The sequence below is a fragment of the Trichosurus vulpecula genome, chromosome 3 (assembly GCF_011100635.1).
Source record: "Trichosurus vulpecula isolate mTriVul1 chromosome 3, mTriVul1.pri, whole genome shotgun sequence".
NCBI classification, from domain to species: Eukaryota; Metazoa; Chordata; class Mammalia; order Diprotodontia; family Phalangeridae; genus Trichosurus; species Trichosurus vulpecula.
In genome coordinates, this window is record NC_050575.1 from 151,172,792 (window position 1) to 151,193,198 (window position 20,407).

Sequence of the window (20,407 nt, forward strand, 5' to 3'; positions counted from 1 at the left end):
GATAGCAAGAAATATCAGAACAAAATCAAAAGACTGAAAAAAATGGAAGAAAATAAAAGGTGATCATAGCAAAAAAAAACAATTGACTTGGAAACTAGAGATTATTTAAGAATCACTAGACTACTTGAAAGCCAAGACCAAAAAAGAGCCTAGACATCATCTTTTGAGAAGTCATAAAAGAAATTTGTTCAAATCTCTTTGAACTAGAGGGCAGCGTGATCCTCCTGAAAAAATCCCCCAAATGAAAACTCGGAAACATTGTAGCCAAAATCCACTTCTAGGTCAAAGAAAATATCTTCCAAGTAGTTAGAGAGAAATTGAGTGCTGAGGAGCTACACAGTCAGAGTCACATATGATTTAACAGCCACCACTACAAAGGAGCAGAAAGCTTGGAATACAGCATTCCAGAAGATTATGATTAACTTACCCAGCACAATTAAGCATAATCCTACAGGGAAAGAAATGGATCTTTAATGAAATAGAGGTCTTTCAAGCATTGCTGATGAAAAGACCAGAGCTGCATAGAAACTTTGAAGTGTAAACACAGAAGTCAAAAGAAGCATAAAAAGGTAAACATGAGTGAACACAGGAAGTAAACAAGAATAAACATTCTCATATGGAGAGATGATGCATATGTCCTCTGTCATTATTAGGAGTCATAGAGGGAGTCTAATTAGAGAAGAGAGCTTGAGCATGGTTCTATTATGGTTAGATGATTTTAGAAGAATGAAAACGGAGGGGAAGAGTAATATACTGGAATGAGGGGTAGGGAGAAGTCTTGGAAATTTTATTTCATAACTAAAGTACATAGGTAGAAGTCTATACAAAGAGGAAAGGGTGGGGAAGTAGGCAGCACTTGAGGGAAGAATGCACACAGTTGGATACGGAAATACATTTCATGCGACGTGGAAACAGGAAGAAAAGGGGAGAAGGGAGGATGAGAGAGAGGACAGATTAAGGGAGGGATTAATCCTAATCAAAACAAATTCTTAAGAATGTACAGCAGTATATAATAGCTATTTTTGATGTGACAAGGAATTGGAAATTGAGGAGTACCCATCAATTGTGGAATGGCTAAATAAATTATGGTATATAAATGTGTTAAAATATTGTTGTGGAAGAAAGGTTGAAAACAAGCATTTATTTGTGTCTGCTATGTGCCAGGCATTGTGCCAAAGTGCTTTACATTTATTATCTCCTTTGATCCTCACAAGAAGCGTGAGAGGTAGATCTTACCCCCATTTTACAGATAAGCAGACTGAGGCAGTTGAAAGTTAAGAAACTTTTCCAGGGTCATACCATGAATGAGTGTCTAAGGCTGGATTTGAACTTAGGTCTTCCTGACTCTAGGGACAGTGCATTACGTCACTGTTTCTGTAAGAAGTGTGCTGTGGCTGTGCTGTAGGAAATGAAGAGGTTGGTTTCAGAGAAACCTGAGTAGGCTCTTTTTCTGTACTCCTGATATTAGGTATATTTTTACTATAAATGCTTCCAGATCAGTTAGAGAAATTTGTGCATAGAAAATTTTTATAAGTTGTATTTTAGACTGCGTAATGTGAAGTATACTTATTTTTTCACAGAATAGTTTTGAGGAGGCTTGTGATTATACCTTTGTATGTTTTCTTTCAGGGTTCCAATGATGATGATCTTCTTGGATGCAAATAAACATGTCCCAGAGTTTCTTAACCATTTGTGACATTATCTATTCTGTATTCATGGGTAAGGATGTTATTATTTGAGAGTTTATATGAATTGATAAAATTAATACATTGTTGACAAAGGATCTTTCAGCTATGAATGTTTTTTAATCAATGTCTTTGAGTTCATATTTATTTTAAACAGTTCACCATATTCTAGCTTATTTCTATCAGATCATGTTTTAGATTACCAAAGTTTCCAAAAATACATCAAACAAATCAATTAAATGAATCAAAGTATTTGTTTAGATGCCTAGTTTTGAGCCTACCTTTCTAAAGTAAATTTTACATTTTGTTCAGGGATCCATGATTTCATTGGTAGGGGTACTCCCAACCACAAATACAGATTGCAAGCCCTATACCACTTTGTATATAAGAGTTGATGTGGCAGGAAAATTCATCACTTTGAAGCCAACTTGGTGGTAAACTTCTCCAAACTTGCCTAGCTTGGTCCTTGGACAACAGATACATTGTCCAATGTGGGGCTGATTACTTGAAGTCTTTCCTGTTTTTCAGGATCTGACATAGCTTATATTTTATTGGTATAGCCTTGAAGAATACAGGATCATCTCCTAACACCTGACACTTTAAAAAAACTGAAAAATTACATTTGATAGGTGAAAGAAGCATTTATTTTCCAGTAACATTTAGAACGTCATATCTTCCTTATTGAGATGGACAAGTGACAGGATATTAGCCACTTTTGTAATGAATCTAAATTAATTGTACAAAAGTATTAGCTGCTTTAAAATTTTCATTTGGAATTTAAAATTTATATATTTTAAAATATGCAAGTAAACATTTAAATGGTATATATACATGTGTATATACATATATATATATATATACACATATATATATATATATAATTTTGTTTATTATATATTTCGCCTTAGTAGCAAAGGTTTCTATATTGGTTCCTTTCTTAGGATGTAAATATTTTTAGCATCTTTATTGACTGTAGCTTAAACTTTTAGGACTAAGTGCCATATTAAGGTTTACTTTGTTCATCTTTTTAAAGTCATATTTAACAGGTAAGATATAGTTTTAATGTGCTTTCCAAGCAAAACCTATTTTAAGGAATAATCGTAAAATCTCTTTGTACAAAGTAAATATGCAGTGTCTTTGAATTTTTAGGAATGCTAAAGTTTTCTTTTAGCTATACTTAAAGGATAATATTACTCAGTACAGAGTTCAGATGATTCCAAAAAAGATTACATCTTTTTGGACAGATCAGGAAATTAACCTAATGTTCTCAATATAAAAGATTGGCCATCTAAAGTTTTAAACTCTAATTCTTATGCTATATTAAGAGAGTTTATTTCCCAAAATTTGTTTTCTTATGAAATTAATCTTATAAAGATTAATACTTATATATACTTATATATTTTATATATAAATACTTACAAAGAATACTCTGATATTTTTTAAAAATTATTTCAGCATTTTCCAAGTAGAAAGTTCCCAGAACTTTCTAGAACTCTTATAGATATATTCACCTTATTTTAGCTAACAAATTACTCAGGACCGGGATACCTTTAAGTTTCTATAATACCTTTTCCTTAATTTTTTTTTAAAAGGCAATCAGGGTTAAGTGTCATGCCAGGGTCACAGAGCTAGTAAGTGTCTGAGATTGGATTTGAACTCAGGTCCTCCTGTGTTCAGAGCCAGTATTCTAGCTACTGTGCCATCTAGCTGCCCCTCTATAATGCCTTTTAAAAATGCATATTGGACTACATTAATTTTCTTTTTAATAGTTAACTTGATGGAAAATGCTTCTCCTTATTTTATGTGGTAGGAATTGTCTGAAAGATTTTTTCATTTAAATCCTGGGAATTTTTCAATTTTTAATCTTTGTGTTGGATAAAACCGTTGGTTGCAACAGAGAGATATATAGTTAGCATAAATAGGCTGCAGTATATTTCCAAAGAGCTACATACAAGAAGTAAGCTCCAGGCTCTGATTACCAATTGCTTCAACTGGAAGTTCTCTAGGCAGCTTAAACTCAACATATGGAAAATAAACCCCAGGCCCACCCCAGACCCACCTCTCTTCTTAACTTCCCTATTTTTGAATGCTCTACCATCTTTCTAGTCCCTATTGTTGTCAACCTTGGAGGAAATCCTCAACTCTTTCTTTTCCTTCATCCCCTGTGTACATTCAGTTGTCAGGTCTTATACATCCATAAGCCTTCACTGGGGCTGATAGAGTTGTGCTTTGGGAGTGAACTGGCCCAATTGGGCCAGGTGCATGGCAGCGCAGGTGAGGCAATGCTCTCACATCTGCCCTTTTCCATTCATATGCCAGCACCCTAGCTCAGGCCCTAATTATCTCTTGCCTGGACTGTTGCAGTTATTTCCTAATTGTTTTCGTTGTCCTAGTTCTTTCTCCATTCCAATCTATCTTTGATTCAGTTGCCAAATTTGTATTACTAAAGTACAGATATGACCATGACTCTTCCTCCCCTCTGTTACTCAGGGATCTCTAGTAGCTCCCCCTTGCCTTTAGGACAAATAGAAATTCCTCTGACTTTTAAAGCCTTTCACAATCTAGTTATAACCTACTTTTCAGACTTATTGAACATTGCTCTCCACACATGTTCCAGCCTAACTGGCCTACTTCTTTTTCTTCTTACCCTGCTTTTGCACAGGTTGTCCCCCAAACCTGGAATACATTTCTTCCTCTTAGAATCTGTAGCTTATTTAAAAGTTTAGTTCATTTATCACCTCCTAGAGTAGGTTTATCCTCATCACTACAGTTTACTAGTGTCCTGCCCCCTCCAGAATTTATGTTGTATTTGCTCAGTATATATTTTCTATTTGCTTTTTGGTGTATATACTGTTTCTGTTCATATAGAATGTAAGCTCCTTGAGGGCAAATATTCTTTCTTTTTTGTCCTTGATTCTCAGAGCCTGTCATGGTGCCTGGCATATAGTGGATGTGTAATAAATGCTTTTCAAGTAAATGAATAAATAAAAGATATCATATAGGAAATGTATTATCAGGAAAGAAGGTGGTTTCCTCATGAAGTGAGATCAAATGATAGCACCCAGATAAAAGACTAAAAGACCTACAAGAAGGCTTCTACCATATCTCAATGGAGTATTTATGGGAAGGTACAGTTAAGAATTGTATAGCTAGAGGTGAGAGGATGTGTCCCATTTAAGAGAGTACCTCCTTGGATGAAATCACAGATCCATTGAAGTATAAGTATATAATTGTATGAGTTGGTGAGTGTTTTTTGGAAGGTCTGTCATTGACTAAACACATCATTGGTTACTTGATGGTGGAAGAAAAAGGAAGGGGATGCAAAAGAAATTCTGTAGTTCTACATTTCGGGGGGTTGTACCTAAGTGAATTTTCTAGCTAACTGAGGTTCGTGCTTCTGGCACAAATATTTGAAAAAAAATTTAGTCATTTAGAATAAAAATCGTTTGGAAGGGAATATTTCCCTGTTGTCTTATGCAGTGAGTTCTAGTACAAGCTTTGAATTACTTAAGGCTTTACCAAGTTATTGAACCTCTTTTTGTTTCCTTTCGTTGTGTCATTTCAGTCATGTCTGACTCTTTGTGGCCCCATTTGGGTTTTTTTTTTTTTAACAAAAATACTGGAGTGGTTTGACATTTCCTTCTCCAGCTCATTTTTCCAGATGGGGTAAAGTGATTTGCCCAGGGGTCACATAGCTAATAAGTTGTGAAGTGGGATTTGAACTCAGGTCTTCTTGACTCCAGGCAAGGTACTCTATCCATTGTGGCCACCTAGCTGCCCCTTTGGATTGGATTGGATTGGATTGGATTAATTGGTCTTTAAGAGCTCCTCCAGCTCTGTGATCTTATTGATGATTCAGAGCCATTATTATTAATAATAATTAAATTATGCTTTTTTTAATTCAAGGTCTATTGAGAAATGTAGTGCTGTTTGCCCTCAAAGTGCTGTGTGTTTTCAGTTTTAGTATCTGCTTTATATAGAGATTTTTTTTTGTCTATCACTTTTTGCTACTGTTGTATGCTTGTTATTTCCTTTCCTCTTCCTTCCAATTTGTTGCTTCTAATTGCTCCAGGCTAGGAAACCATCTATCCAATACTTGAGTGGATCTGTGATGATAATGACATGGATTTTCCTTCTATCCTTGCAGTCACAATCTATCCATGTCTTTGTCCGTGCCTTTTTAACTAATTTTGGTTATCAGTGTAACCTACACATTGTATCTTTGTTATCTCTCTCTTTCATTTTGTAACTGACACATCTTTTCCTATTGTACATTTCTCAGATAAATATCTATTACGCTTCTTGTATACAGGTCATTTTTGAAAATATATTGCAGCCTGCTTGTACTCATTATACATCTCTCTTTTGCCTGAAACTTTGATTCTTTTTTAAAAAATATTTATTTATTTATGGTTTTCAACATTCACTTTTATAAGATTTAGAGTTTTACATTTTCTCCCCCTCCTTCTCCTCCTTCCTCCCAAAGATGGCATGCAATTTGTTATAGGCTCTACATATACATATTAAAGGTATTTCCATGTTAGTCATGTTGTAAAGAAGAATTAAAATCAAAAGGAAAAACCATGAGAAAGAACACCCCCAAACCCTCCAAAAAGGAAAAATAGTATGCTTCGATCTACATTCAGACTCCATAGTTCTTTCTCAGGATGTGGATAGCATTTTCCTTCATGAGTCTTTTGGAATTGTCTTAGATCCTTGCATTGCTAAGAAGAGCTAAGTCTATCATAATTGACTATCACATAATGTTGCTGTTACTGTGTACAATGTTCTCCTGCTTCTGCTCACTTCACTCAGCATCAGTTCATGCAAGTCTTTCCAGGCTTTTCTGAGAGTATCCTACTCATCATTTCTTATAGAACAATACTATTCCTTTACATTCATATACCAAACTTGTTCAGCCATTCCTCAATTGATGCGTATCCCCTCAATTTCCAATTCTTGGCCACCACAAAAGGAGCTGCTATAAATATTTTTGTACATGTGGGTCCTTTTCCCATTTTTATGGTCTCTTTGGGATACAGACCAAGAAGTGGTATTGCTGAATCAAAGGGTATGCATGGTTTTATAGCCCTTTGGCCACAGTTCCAAATTGTTCTCCAGAATGGTTGGATTAATTCATAACTCCATCAACAGTGCATTAGTGTAAAACTTTGATTCTTGAGAGATTGTAGTGTTCTAAGATTCATAACTATACAGGATCCACTGATGCTAACATGAAAAAAATGTATCTAGAAAATAAAATTTCTTCAAGAAGTATAAATAGACTATTTTTTTCTTTTAATGAGGAAGTAGACATGGCACTTAAGAGGGAAGGAGGGAAGAATAGCAGGACCAGACCAAGTACACACAAAGGAAATACACTCTGGAAGTTATACAATCTTGATAGCATTAAGAGCTCATTTTACACAATATTTTGGGCAGATAGAAATACCAAAAGAATGGGATAAATGACAGATGTGGTAGAATGGCAAGTGTAGGACTTAGTATCAGGAAAACTGGGTTTATATCTTAACTCTAAATATTATTGTCTGTGACCATGGACAAGTCACAATACCTTTGAGCCTGTACTTCTTCATTTGTAAAATAATGATAATATCTGTAGTACCTATTTTACATGGAATGAGGATCAAATGAAATAATGTGTATAAGATATTTTGCAAACCTTAAGGCTCTTTGTGTCAGTTATTGCTCAAGAAAAGGCAAACAAGGACATCACTAACTACTTATCTATGTGCCTAACTTTTGCATCTTTCTGAAAATGATCTATAAATGTATTGAGAAGATCTTTGATGAAAGTATGAGAAGGTAATACACAAACTTTCAAGTTATTTCCTACAGCAAAACACATCTTACAATTTATATAGCTGACTTAAAAACATGAAGGATGCAAAATCCTCTTTACTGTTTCATTAAAAAAGAGCATTTGGCTCAGTAGAGTAAAAACACAACTTTAAAGACTCTTTTAACAAAGAGTTTGTCGTGCATATCTTAAGATCATTCAAGATTCCTTAATAAATGCAACGATGGGGAAGTTGTTTAATAAGCAAGCTTATTAAAAGAATTTGTAAAATAAATAGGCTCTGAAATGAAGTATGTCAACAGGCACTTACTATAGAACTTACTGTGTGCTAAACACATAAGAAAAGCACTGTCCCTGAACTCAAGGAACTCGAATTCTAATGGGGGATACAGCATGTAAATAAATATATACCTTCACAAAAAAAACAGAGTAGATGGAGGATAATTGTAGAGGGAAGCCGCTCATTTCAGGAGTCATTAGGAAAGACCTCTGCAGAGTGAATACCTGAAAGCTCTCTCGTGTGCAAGAGTGAGCTTTAGTGTGTTAAATTTTGTGACACCAACTTTGGCTTCTCATTCTTTCCTATTTTTGTTTTCTTGGATATAATTTAATTGTCAAGATCGCCATATCTGAATTATGTTAATGTAGTTTTACTATATCTTATAGATATTCAGTTAATCAACAAGCAACAAGTGCTTACTATATGCCAGGCACTGTGCTAAGTACTTAGGAGATTAAAAAAGGCAAAAACACAAAATATAAAACCACTTCAGAAGGAAAAGTAATGTTTCATATAATAGTATTAAAAAGTATAAGGGGGGGGGCTGCTAGATGGTGCAGTGAGTAGAGCACCAGCCCTGGAATCAAGAGGACCTGAGTTCAAATCCAGCCTCAGGCACTTGACACACTAGCTGTGTGACCTTGGGCAAGTCACTTAACCCCAGTTACCTTGCCTTCCCTCCTCCAAAAGGAAAAAAAAACAAACAAAAAAGTTTAAGGAACACACTACATGAATGAACTTAAGTAGTTTAGTGAAGTCCACAACCTAACATAATTAGTGTTTTCAGTATCAGTCAAGTCTTTTCATTTGTTAGCTCAGGTTTTGTACAGATGTTATGACCTTCAACAACAGTATCTAACAGAAGGCCTGGCTTCCAGTCTCATCACTTAACAGAAAAAAACTCTTTTTAAAGTTACCAGCAATCTTTTAGTTTCCAAATCTGATATTTTTTCTCTGTTCTTATACTTCTTGGCCTTCTTTGCTGTGTTTGACTCTGTTGGCTACCCTCTCTTCCTGGACATTCCTTTCTAGATATTTGTTTTCATGACACTGCTCAGTTCTGCTGATTGCTGAGTACTTTCTGACTGCTCCTTTTCAGTGCCCTTTGCTGACTTATATTGAACATTATACATAAATTGTATTTCCCAGAGGTATCTAAAATTCAACACAGTCATAACAGAAATCATTACCTTTTCCCCTTCTCTCCACACTCCTTCTTCCTTGTTTCTTTTGAGGGTATCATCCCTTTTTCATCTCACCAATTTATAACCTAGACCTTTTGCACGCTACATATCTTGTCAGTTACCAAATCTTGTTGTTGTTACCTCTACATCATCTCTTGCATCTGACCTCTTCTCTCAAATAGCTACCATTTAAATTCAGGTCATCATCATCACTTACCTGTACTATTAATTGATTGCATTGGTCTTTGCCTCAAATCTCTTCTGTGCTCTTCAGTGATGGGAGGAGAGAGTGAGGCTGCTGATTTTGCACAGCTCTTCCCCATTCATATTGAATTCAGAAATTGAAGACACCAAGGTCATTCACTGCATCCTGAGCCATGACCACTCATCCTGACTTATGTCTTGCCACTGTACTCTGATGACTCTGCAAGAGAGAGTGAGGCTGACAACTTTGTGCAACTGTCTCACTTAAATTCAGTTCACTCAAAAGTCAAGACTTCACCCTTGTGATGTCATTGGTTTTCTTCGTTGTTCTTGTTTTTTCTTCATTCTTGAAGAGGACCATGACATCAGGGAATTGATGCCATGACATGCAAGTAAATTGGATTTAAATGAGAGAGGGCTGTGCAAAGTCACCAGCCTCACTTTCTCCTCCAGAACCATCTGGGTCCAGTGGCCAGATACAGATCCGGACAACTGGAGATGGTTCTGGATGCAATGGGGAATGTTGGCCTTTCCTAGGTAAGGTCTTTAAGAAGTCTCTGGTTGACTGAGGCAATACCCATTCAGTGATTAAAGTTTAATAAGAAATGAGGCATACAATGGCCTCTTTAACTTAGACCCTCAGAATTTCTGGCACAAACAGAAACAATTGCTATTTACATTCATTCTGAGCCAATCAGGGCCCAAACAGTGACCAAGTAGGGCTTGGCCTTGGACCTATTGTTGGCCAATCAATGAGAGCCTGAGTGGCTTGGAGTTAAAGCTGGTCTTTAAGAAAGAAAGAAAAACAAAAACCGAAAAAAAGGTTTCAGAGATTAAAATGTTCATTCTTTTTGGACAGAGCCACTCACAGGTAAGGTGGAAGAGAGAGACAGAGAGAATTCAGCTGTGTTGCCCAACTGGCCAGTTCTAATTTGGTCCCCAGTGGGCAGCTCCTTTTCTACTCACAGACTTTGTTGTTTGTCCTTCATTCTCAGAGAGTCCCATGACATCTGGGAGGAGATGCCATAACATGCAAATGAATTGGATTTGAGTGAGGGCTGTACAAAGTCACCAGTCTCACTTTCTCCTCCTGGTTCTTTTTGGGAACGAACAACAAACAACAACTCCCCACTCCAGTCTATCCTATGCAAAGTTGCAAAAGTGGTTTTCCTTAAATGGACATCTAACCATGTCAACTCTTATCCCTCCCCCCATCCCCTGCTCACCAAACTCCAATAGAATAAAATATAAACTCCCCTGTTTGATTTTTAAAGCCCTCCATGTGCTCGCCTCAATCTGTCTTTCCAAATTTAATATACATTGTTCCCCTTTTTGCACTTTACACCCAACTGGCTTTATCTCTATTCTCTCTCTCCTGTCTTCCATGCACTGGCTGTCCTCCATGACCAGACTATATTCCCTTCTCTTCTCTGCCTCTTAGAATCCCTTACTTTCTGCAAGATGCAGTACAGGTACCACCTTCTTCATGAATTCTTCCTGTTCTTCCAATTGCTAGTGTCCTCCTTCCCTAACTACCTTTTATTTAATTTTTTGTATTCTGTATATATTTTGTATATATACTTATATATATATATATATATATGTATATGTAATTTCCCCTCTTAGAATATAAGGTCCTTGAGACCAGAGATGGTTTCATTTTTTGTCTTTGTATCCCCAGTGCCTAGCATAGTATCTGACAACATAGTAGATACTTATTAATTGAATATGAAAGCCACTTTCATTGCTACCTAAAATAGCATAAAACAGCTAAATTAAAGTTTTACTTCTACTGGAATTTTTCTCTTTGTATCTAGGACTTTTAAAAAGTCTTTGTTTTTTAATTCTTCAGCCTCTTTTAACTTGTGGTTCCATTAAGTGCAATTTTTGTCCCCCGACAAGTGCATATTGTAACTTTACAAATGCAATTGTGTTTTATATACATAGGCAACAGGGTCTTTACTAAAGTTCTTGATAGTATCCCTTCTTAGCAATGCTCACAGTCTGTTTCTTTATGCAATTGTGTGGTGATATAAACAGTTACTTTTTAGAATTGACATTTAAATTTATTACTGTAAATCTATGACCTTCTGATCTAAAAATGATATAAAATGTTACGAAAGGCACTGGTGAAGGTGATTTACCTATAGTTTGAAGTAATAGAAATAATTAAGGTATAGAGAGAACTTAAAGTAGTGAAGCGATTTTTTCATATTTATATTAGGACAATCTTCAGTTGAAAATTAAACTTTGGCCCCATGACAGAAGGATTTATTTTGAATATTATTTAATGAGTATACTCAGCATTTCCTATTATGTGTATACTCTTAGTTTCTGTGAGAATAAGAAAAAGATTAAAAATAAAGACACTCTTACCTTCTAGTTGTGAAGTTTAAACCACCACTGTACATGCCGAAGAACACTTCTGCTGAGTAACATTGTAATATCACCAAGTGCAAATTAGTAAGAACCAAACTGAAATCAGTAGCTAAATGCTGAGCCAATACCTGGTGAAAGTGAATAGGGAGTTAGGGTCAATAAGCTAAAGGTAATAGGACAAGGCCACATATATAGCGTGCGTACACACACACACACACACACACAGCACCTATACTTCTACCTTCTGTGTGTGTGTGTGTGTGTGTGTGTGTGTGTGTTTTGGAGATAGTGGGGAGGCTCAGGACAACAATATATATCTGGAAAGTAAATTTTCTAAATTTTATATTTACTCTTTTTGTAATATGCTTAAAGTGTTTATTTTTATTGTAATAGCTGGTATATAAATTCATAGAAAATGGTTCTAGGTAAATTTTGTGGGTTGATATTGATTCCTATTTCTTCTGAAATTTTTAATATGAATCTATGGTTGAATCTTAAGTTCTCTAGTCAAAAATCATCTTTTAGGGAATTTGCATGTATTATATGTATTGTATCCAGTTTAAATTATAAACTTTAAAGCCAATATTTCAGATAGGGCCTTTTACTAACGTTAATTATAAAGTAAATAGGTCTTTAGAGAATAGAAGCTTCTTCCTCTCATAACTATCCTTGCAGTACAGGTGCATGAGGCAAGGATTGTAAACCAAAATTCAACTCTGATTAAAAAAAAAAGAAAAGGAAAGAAAGAAAAGAAAAAAAGAAATTCATAGAATTTGGGAAAAATGATAACTGGATAAAATTTTAAATTGACAGTATAGAAAATGACCCCCTATATACATATGCCTCACCATTTCTACATTATTCATACCTTTTCCTTGAAAGAGTAAACTATGCTAGTTTTTTTGCTTAGTTTTAAGTCACAAAACTGATTTAGTTCTATTTTAAGCTCTAGTTGATTTTATAAAGTAGCTGGTTGGCTTGGAGGGAAGAGGTTTAGAAAACAGGGAATAAGCATAACAAATTTAAGTGTGATTTGTGAGTGTCTGAATTAAATACTGATAACACAACAATATTATCCTGATTTTCTTTTCCATTGCTGGAAAACTTGATTGCTTTGTACAGCACCATTTCTTCTGAGTTTGTTTCCATGGTTAACCTTGGGATTGTTTTTAGTTTCTGCAGTGAAATTCAAATTAATGTTATTAGTGCTGGACAATGGAAATTATTGTTATGGAATGCTTATCAATGAAGTTATGGTTTGCACTACACCTTTATACTATATATTTTTATATTTTGCCATTTTTATTTTTATGATTAAAAAAGCAGCAAAGATATTTTGGTCTTTCATTTCTAGGCAAGGTTTATCTCTTCTGGTGATGGGTTAAGATGATTTTATGTTCTAAACTTGAATTCTCACTTATCTTATTCCAAAAACTTGAAATACAGAGTGATGACATGTAACTGTATATTGGTATCTATAAGTGCATATTGCCATTTCATCTCTGACAAATTACTTCATATTGACAATACTGAACCACTTACTGAATTATTCTATAACATAAAGCACTGTATTTTGAGATTTAAATTTAAAACATTTGAATGGTTTCACAATACTGTTGAAAAGCTAATATTAAATTTGAAATTTTTGCTTTTTTCCTGTTAGAATTATGACATGCCATGATGCACAATTCTCCAGAGCAATAATAAATATTGACATGCCTTGGATTAGTTAGTTGATGACCTCTGTTCCTACTCACTGCAAAGAAGATAAGTTTATTACATTTGGAGTGAACCATTCAAGTGGCCTAGAATTTTCAAGATGACTGATCCAATGATGGACTTTTTTGACGATGCCAATCTTTTTGGTGAGACCTTAGAGGATTTGTCAGATGATGCCTTTGTACAACCAGGACCTGTTTCACTTGTTGATGAATTGAACTTGGGTGTAGAATTTGAACCTTTGCACATAGATTCATTGAACCATGTCCAGGATACTCAGACACCACAGAAGATGACTGATTTTGAGCAGTTAAATCAGTTTGAGTCACTGAAACTTCATCAAGTTAATCAGTCATTCAATAGCCCAGTTGAAACTGTGTTATCACCACATTCTCAATTTAGTTGTTCCCCAGTTCACCCCCCAAATCAGTCTAATGGTTTGTTTCCAGATGTAGCTGATGGCAGTCCAATGTGGGGCCATCAGACTAGTGTTTCAAATCAAAATGGGTCTCCTTTTCACCAACAAGGACATTCACATTCTATGCAGCAAAATAAAAGCTTTGTAGCACACCCTGACTTTGCCTTATTTCAGGTCAATGAACAACAGCAACAGTGCACATCACTACAGTCACAACAAAACAGAAACAGTAATAACCCAGGGCAAGAAACTTTAAGCCAATCTAAAAACTTTATGGATGTTAATATTTCTGGTCCACATAGAGTCCATGTTACCCACCCATCTCAAATTACTAGTGCATCAACTTCACAACAACCTCTCTCCATCCAACAGTTTTCTCCAACATCAAATGCCTCCATGCACTTCTGTGGCAATCACCAAGATGGAAATTTTAATGGACAGTCTCCAAATATGACTCCTTGCTCTGTCAATAATTCACAGCAGTTTTCTTCTCATTATTCCTTCTCCAGTAATCACATATCTCCAAGCAATCTTCTTCAGTCCTCTACAGCTCTTGCATCTAGTCATTCAACTCATACTTTGTCTGATTTTACTGGAAGCAATGCCTTTATAGCTCAGACGGGGACCAAGCAGGAATCCACCCCGCATATACTAAACTCAAATTCATCTTTGAGTTCAAATAATTTTGAAATGTTGCATTCAGCACATCCTCAGGGTAACTTCAGCAGCTCAAAATTATCTCCTGTGCACATGAATTTCCCAGATCCTGTTGGTTCTGCTTCTCACATGGGACATTTCAGTGATCATGTAGAAACAAATGGTTTTTCATCTCTAGAAGATAATTTACTTCATCAAGTAGAGTCTCAAACTGAGACATTTACAGGACTTGATCCAGAAGATCTTCTTCAGGAGGGTCTCCTTCCCCAGTTTGATGACTCAACATTTGGGCAAGATAGTTCAAGTCATGTCTTAGAACATGACCTTGATCAACAACTTCCCCCACAGCTTTTAACACAACCTCTGGATGTGGCTCGAACTCATTCTCAAAGTCAAGTTCACTCGTGGCATTTGTCAGTTTCTAATCATCCACACTTAAATGACAGGGAACATTCATCCTTACAACGCCAGGTATGTAGCTTTCAGCTTTCTTTTTTGACAATTTTTGGACATTGTACATCTTACGTTGGGGTTTCAGTGATTTCTTTTTTTCTCAGAAGCATTCAGTGTCATTCAGTGTTTCTAGTTTTTGGTTTTTTGTTGTTTCTTTAGTGCTCAGTTACTATTAAATGAATGTGTGAATTTTATTGTCATAACTTTTAACTTGGAAATGATTCATTGATTCTCTCATAGCAGTAAATATGCTAAACTCTTGGCATCTACTGTTTAGGAAGATTTGAAAGACATAATTTTAAGACCTTACCTTTAGCTTTCGGTTTATAAGTGGATTATATTAAGACATTTTATCACCTCTTTCTAATATGCTGTTACCTAATTAAGAATTTGTAAGGTACTTATATGTGACGTTAACCTATGAGGTGCTATGAATTCTAAAACATACACATACACACACACACAATTTTGAAGTAAAAACAATCACCATTTTTTTCATTTTTAAAGGCAGTGGTGTGCTGTAAAATGTCTCAAACTGTATCTTTCCATGGGATTAAGTTCTAGGTTGAGTATGAATGAAATTTGTAGATACAGAGTTAAAGAATTATTTAAATGAGACAAATGTCATGTTCCTCTATCATCCTTAACCTTTTTTTATATGATTTCAAGTTCTGATGTTTTTGTTTCTGCTTAAGAGTTTTTAATATTTTGTTATCTTGTGGGAACTTGATTAAATGAACATTAGGTGTAACCGTGGATAGAACAGTGAGCCTGCATTTAGGAAGGCCTGAGTTCAAATGTGACCTTGGACAGTTACTAGTTATGTGACCCAGAGCAGTTCATGTAACCTCTTTTTGCCTCAATTTTGTCATCTGAAAAATGGAGATAATATATAGCAATTACTTTCCAGGGTTGTTTTGAGGATCAAATGAGATAATTGTAAAGCTCTTAACACAGTACCTGGCACATAGTTGAGTGTTATATAAATGCTAGCTGTTATTACTAGTTGATATAGACATGGTTTCTTCACTAGTTCGACAAACCATTCCTCTCCTCCATCCCTACCCCCAACATAACTAAGAGGTTGTTGAACTTTAGGTTTTGCAACGTTCTTTCTTAATTTTATTTTTCTAATGTCTTGTCCCCATTTTAGTTCATACTAGGCTACTATTTTTCTATGCATGTTTTCATAGTTAATAAACAATAAATAATGAACACTCTGAGGCTTTTAAATGTATAGGATTTATTGAAGGAAACTTGTAAAGAGTTTCCTTAACGCTATAGCAGCATCTACCAAGTGAACATGCTGTCTAGGAGAAACACCTCCTGGTTTATTTAACAAGTTATTTTTAGAATCATTACACCCTCTAATACCTGTTTTAAGCTCCATTTTTGATATCTCTCTATATAGGGTTGAAGAAAAAGTAGTTCCTTAGGAATGATTAACTGTACTTAAAAGTCTACCCCATTTTACTTGGGGCAAAAAAGTAACACCAGTTATAATAGAACAGCAAGAATCTGTACTAATCATTAAAAAAATTGCCTGTGGCGGGGAAAAACAGTCCCTATGTTACATGGTAAAACACAGAATTTTGATTCTTTAAAAAAGATAGTGGGGAGTTGTAGAAGTTATTCTAAAATGTAAGTATATACAAGAAATGCAACTTACATGAAAGCAATGTATAAGCACATGCACATGTATTCTATCATTTCTTATCAATTTTTAAGGAAAGGAAATTTTGGAAAGTATAAAGCTTTATATTTTGCTTTATTTCTATTTACTTTGTAACATCTTGAGCTTTTTTATTTTATGAAATGTAAATATTTTTAGAGACCTTGTGAAATCTGCTAATGTTTGAAAAATAGAAGATTTAAAATTTTCTATTTCAGTGCTGCAGTGAAAATGGCACATGGTGTAGTCAGTGTAATAGAAATAGCTATCAAAGCATCAAATAGAATTTTTAAAGTTTGCCTATCCCTGCAACTTTGTTAATCTTTGGTCATTTGTGAGTGTAATGCTTTCATGTCCTTATCATAATTATATTTTTTCCATTTCTTCTGAAGAAAGGAGTTATTAAAATGTTTCCCATTACCTAAAGCCTTTCTAAAATTTTAGAGAAAGCAAATCTGAGCAGCTTATGATGAAGTAAAGTATATTTTTTCTTTTATTGTGGTGGGGGTGGGGAAAGGGAAAGGGTAACAGTCACACAGTAAGGGGTCTATGAACTAAAAATGATTTAAAACGGGCCTACATTTTACTGGATATGTTTCTCCAGTAGACGTGAAGTTTTTTTTTTAGTGCTCACATGGGCATTTAAATTTAAAATGTGGAAATGTCCTATTTTGTTCTGCTTTTAAAGTCATCTTCATTTTTGGGATCTTTATACTTCATTGACAGACTTCAAAGAAGCTAGGATACTATAAATACTTGGGTTAGCTTATTAACTGTCAACAGACATTAAGTGCCTACTATGTTCAGGAAACTATGCTAAGTGGGAATACATAATCCTTTTGGTTCTTTCTTAAAGATAGCCTTCTGACTATGAACTATTTCATTTTATTCAGATGAACTATAGAGTCCAAGACTGAATCCAGTTTATTTGTTTTTAAGCTATTATATTGATGAGGCAAAAATTTGTATTGTAAAGCTTCTTACAGTTGAAAAGTCAGTACCTTGTTCTGCTTTCTGGCACTTTTTACAGTGGGTCCCCCTTTAAAAAATGCCCCCTCCCAAAAAAGCCTTAAATAACTAGCTTTCAGAGCTGATATGACATCTTTTAAGAGATCACAGTAAAAAAGCAAATTAGAAAATAAGCTACATAAAGAATCTAATAGCTATCTTAAATATTTAAAGGACTATCATGTAGAAGACAGAGTTTTGTTTGCTTCAAAGTCCAAAACTAGTATCAGTGGGGTAGGCAGAGTTCAGGGTGAAATCAGAATGAAGATCTAAAAAGATTTTAACAGGCTAGAACATTCGGCCAAACCTAGTAGAATGGAATTTAATAGAAATAAATCCAAAGCCCTATCCGTGACTAATTTCACAAGTATAAGATAGGGGAGGCCTATCAAGATGGTAGTTCATTTTAAAAGTTCTGCAGGTTTTAGTGGACCACCAGCTCATTAAAAGTGAGTAGTATGTTATGACAGCTGAAAGACAAAACACAACAAAACCTAACGTTAGACAGTGTTAAGAGAGGTATTGCGTCTAGGACCAAGGAGTGGATAGTACCATTGTATTTTTCCCTCGTCAGACAACATTGAGTATTGTGTTTAGTTCTGGGAACCACATTTTAGGTCCAATAGTGGTAAACTGAAAGTATTCAGAGTTGGGTAAAATGGAATGGTGAAAGACCTTGAAGTCATACTGTATGAGGAGCAGTTGAAGAATTGGAGTTATTTAGGCTGAAGAAGAGAATACTTGCTGAGGGTGGGGGTAGGAGGATGATTAGCCATCCTCAAGTATCTGAAGGTCTGCCAGAGAGATTAGAGAACAGACATTAGAATTGTTCTGCTTAGCCCTACAGGACATGACTAGAGAAAAGGGAAGGATGTTGCAGAGAGGTAGATTTAGGCTCGATGTAAGGACAATTTTCCCAATATTTAGAACTATCCAAAAGTGGGGTGGCTGCCTTGGAAGTTAATGGTTCTCCTGTTAACTATAGAGCTCTTTAGTCAAAGCACTTAGATTTAGAGGCAGCAGGTCCCTTGTTTTATAGATGAGAAAATTATAGCCCAGAGAAGTTAAGTGACTCACCTAAAGTCACACTAGTAGTAAGTGAAAGAGACAGAATTTGAACCTCCTTCATCTGACTCCAATGCTAGTTTTCTTTCCACTGTACTACTCCCTCAGGTGATTCTTACTCAATTATCAGTAAGATGACTGCTAAGATCCTTTCAAACTCAGATTCTGTGATTCCTGTCATTTAGGGTTATCAGTTAAAGAGAATACCTTGTGTAGAGATAGGGAGCTTACTATTTCAACAAATATTCAAGTATAGGCTGGATGACCATCTGTCAAGAATTTCTGCATTGGATGAATTTGGAGTAGTAGATTGATTTAGGTCTATTCCACCTCTAAAATCCTATGTTTCTATGATCCTGATTTCGTGTCGGTAGGTGAAAATAATTGCTAAAATATGTTTTATGATATTGAAAGGATATTGTAATTAATTGAGTCTGAGTAAATAAAGTAGAGAAATCATTCATCTGCATTGTTGGGAAGAGGAGTGTTGTGGTTGAATGAATTTTCATTATACTTAAAGCTTACACTTAATTAGGCTTCACAATTTAAAAAAATTTTAACTGCTTGTGATAGAAATATTACTAAAATATATGATATACCTAAAATATAAGTATTTTGTGAATATTCAAAAGATCTGTTAGTATAGGGTTTCCCTTCTACTAATTCAGATTAAAACCCATCTAGGACTTTGTAGTTAAATTGCAGTGAATTGCCTAGGAAAGGTTAAATGATTTGCCCAAGGTCACACAGCTAGTAAGTATCAAAGGTTAGATTTTAATCTAGGTCTTCCTGACTCCAAGCCTAGCACTATCCATTATACCATGCTGCTTCTACAGTAAAATGAGAACACTGAATATAATTTAGCCTTTTCTTAATGACTGTGTAGGTCACAGTTATAAATGGTAACTCATCATCAGATATTTACTTTAGTGTCTACTGTTTGCAAATGCACTAGAACATCAACCATTTTGCTATGCTATAATACATTACTTTATTCAGGGACTATTGGCAGACTCATAGGATTGTTTATTCTTTGTTAAATGACTTTTGGTTTCTGTATTGTTGTTTTAGTTTCCACATTAATAGTTGTCATTTTTTGCTGTTGTCCCTGGATTTTCTTTGATACTTCAAAGTTTCCATCCCTTTTGAGGGTATACTTTATGTTAACAGAGAAGCTAGATTAACAAGCTTTTAAAATTCATATGCTTAATTTTTAAAAAAAATCAATTTTATTGACAATCTATCATCTTCTAATTGGCTTTTGCATATGTATTAAAGTTTTTTTCTTAATAACATGGTCTGGTTTTTTTTTTCTTTGAGGGTGGAGGCAGGGCAATTGGGGTTAAGTGACTTGCCCAAGGTCACACAGTAAGTGTGTCAAGTGCCTGAGGTTGGATTTGAAATCAGGGCCTCCTGACTCCAGGGCTGGAGCTCTACTTACTGCGCCACCTAGCTGCCCCTACCATAATCTTTCTTGAGTGGTCTTCTCTTTCCGGATTTAGAGTTGGTCATTGCTTAATTTGGAGGTAGTATTAAATTTCAAGTCAAGTTGGGATGTTTTATTTATACCAGAAGGAACTTTTTGAGGAATAAGAACTAACTTCTTGGTCCTGACAATGCAGCTTTAAGCATGATAAAAATCATTGGTCACTTTACCAAAATGGATTAAAAACTCCCATAAGTTAATGCTTTTATCAGACAGAATGGTATTTGTGAAAGCATTGTTCATGAGCAGTTTTATCATCCTTGTTTTCTTATTCCAATCTAGTGTTGTAGATCTGACCTCAGTTTTATTGGTGATAGCCTTTCTGACCAGCCTCAGGTGATATGAAAGATGCTAAGTGCCAAGACAGGCCACCACA

General features: G+C 35.1%; 1 protein-coding gene across 1 annotated transcript in view; it reads left to right on the forward strand.

Moving 5' to 3' along the window:
* Window positions 1–1,629: 1,629 nt before the first annotated feature.
* Window positions 1,630–20,407, forward strand: part of CHD9 (chromodomain helicase DNA binding protein 9) — a 193,978-nt gene continuing 175,200 nt past the window's right edge. Inside the window, exons 1-2 of the mRNA XM_036751098.1 lie at window positions 1,630–1,719; window positions 13,217–14,818. Coding sequence (XP_036606993.1) covers window positions 13,373–14,818 — 1,446 coding nt within the window. The 5' untranslated portion in view covers window positions 1,630–1,719; window positions 13,217–13,372. The remainder of the gene's footprint in view (window positions 1,720–13,216; window positions 14,819–20,407) is intronic.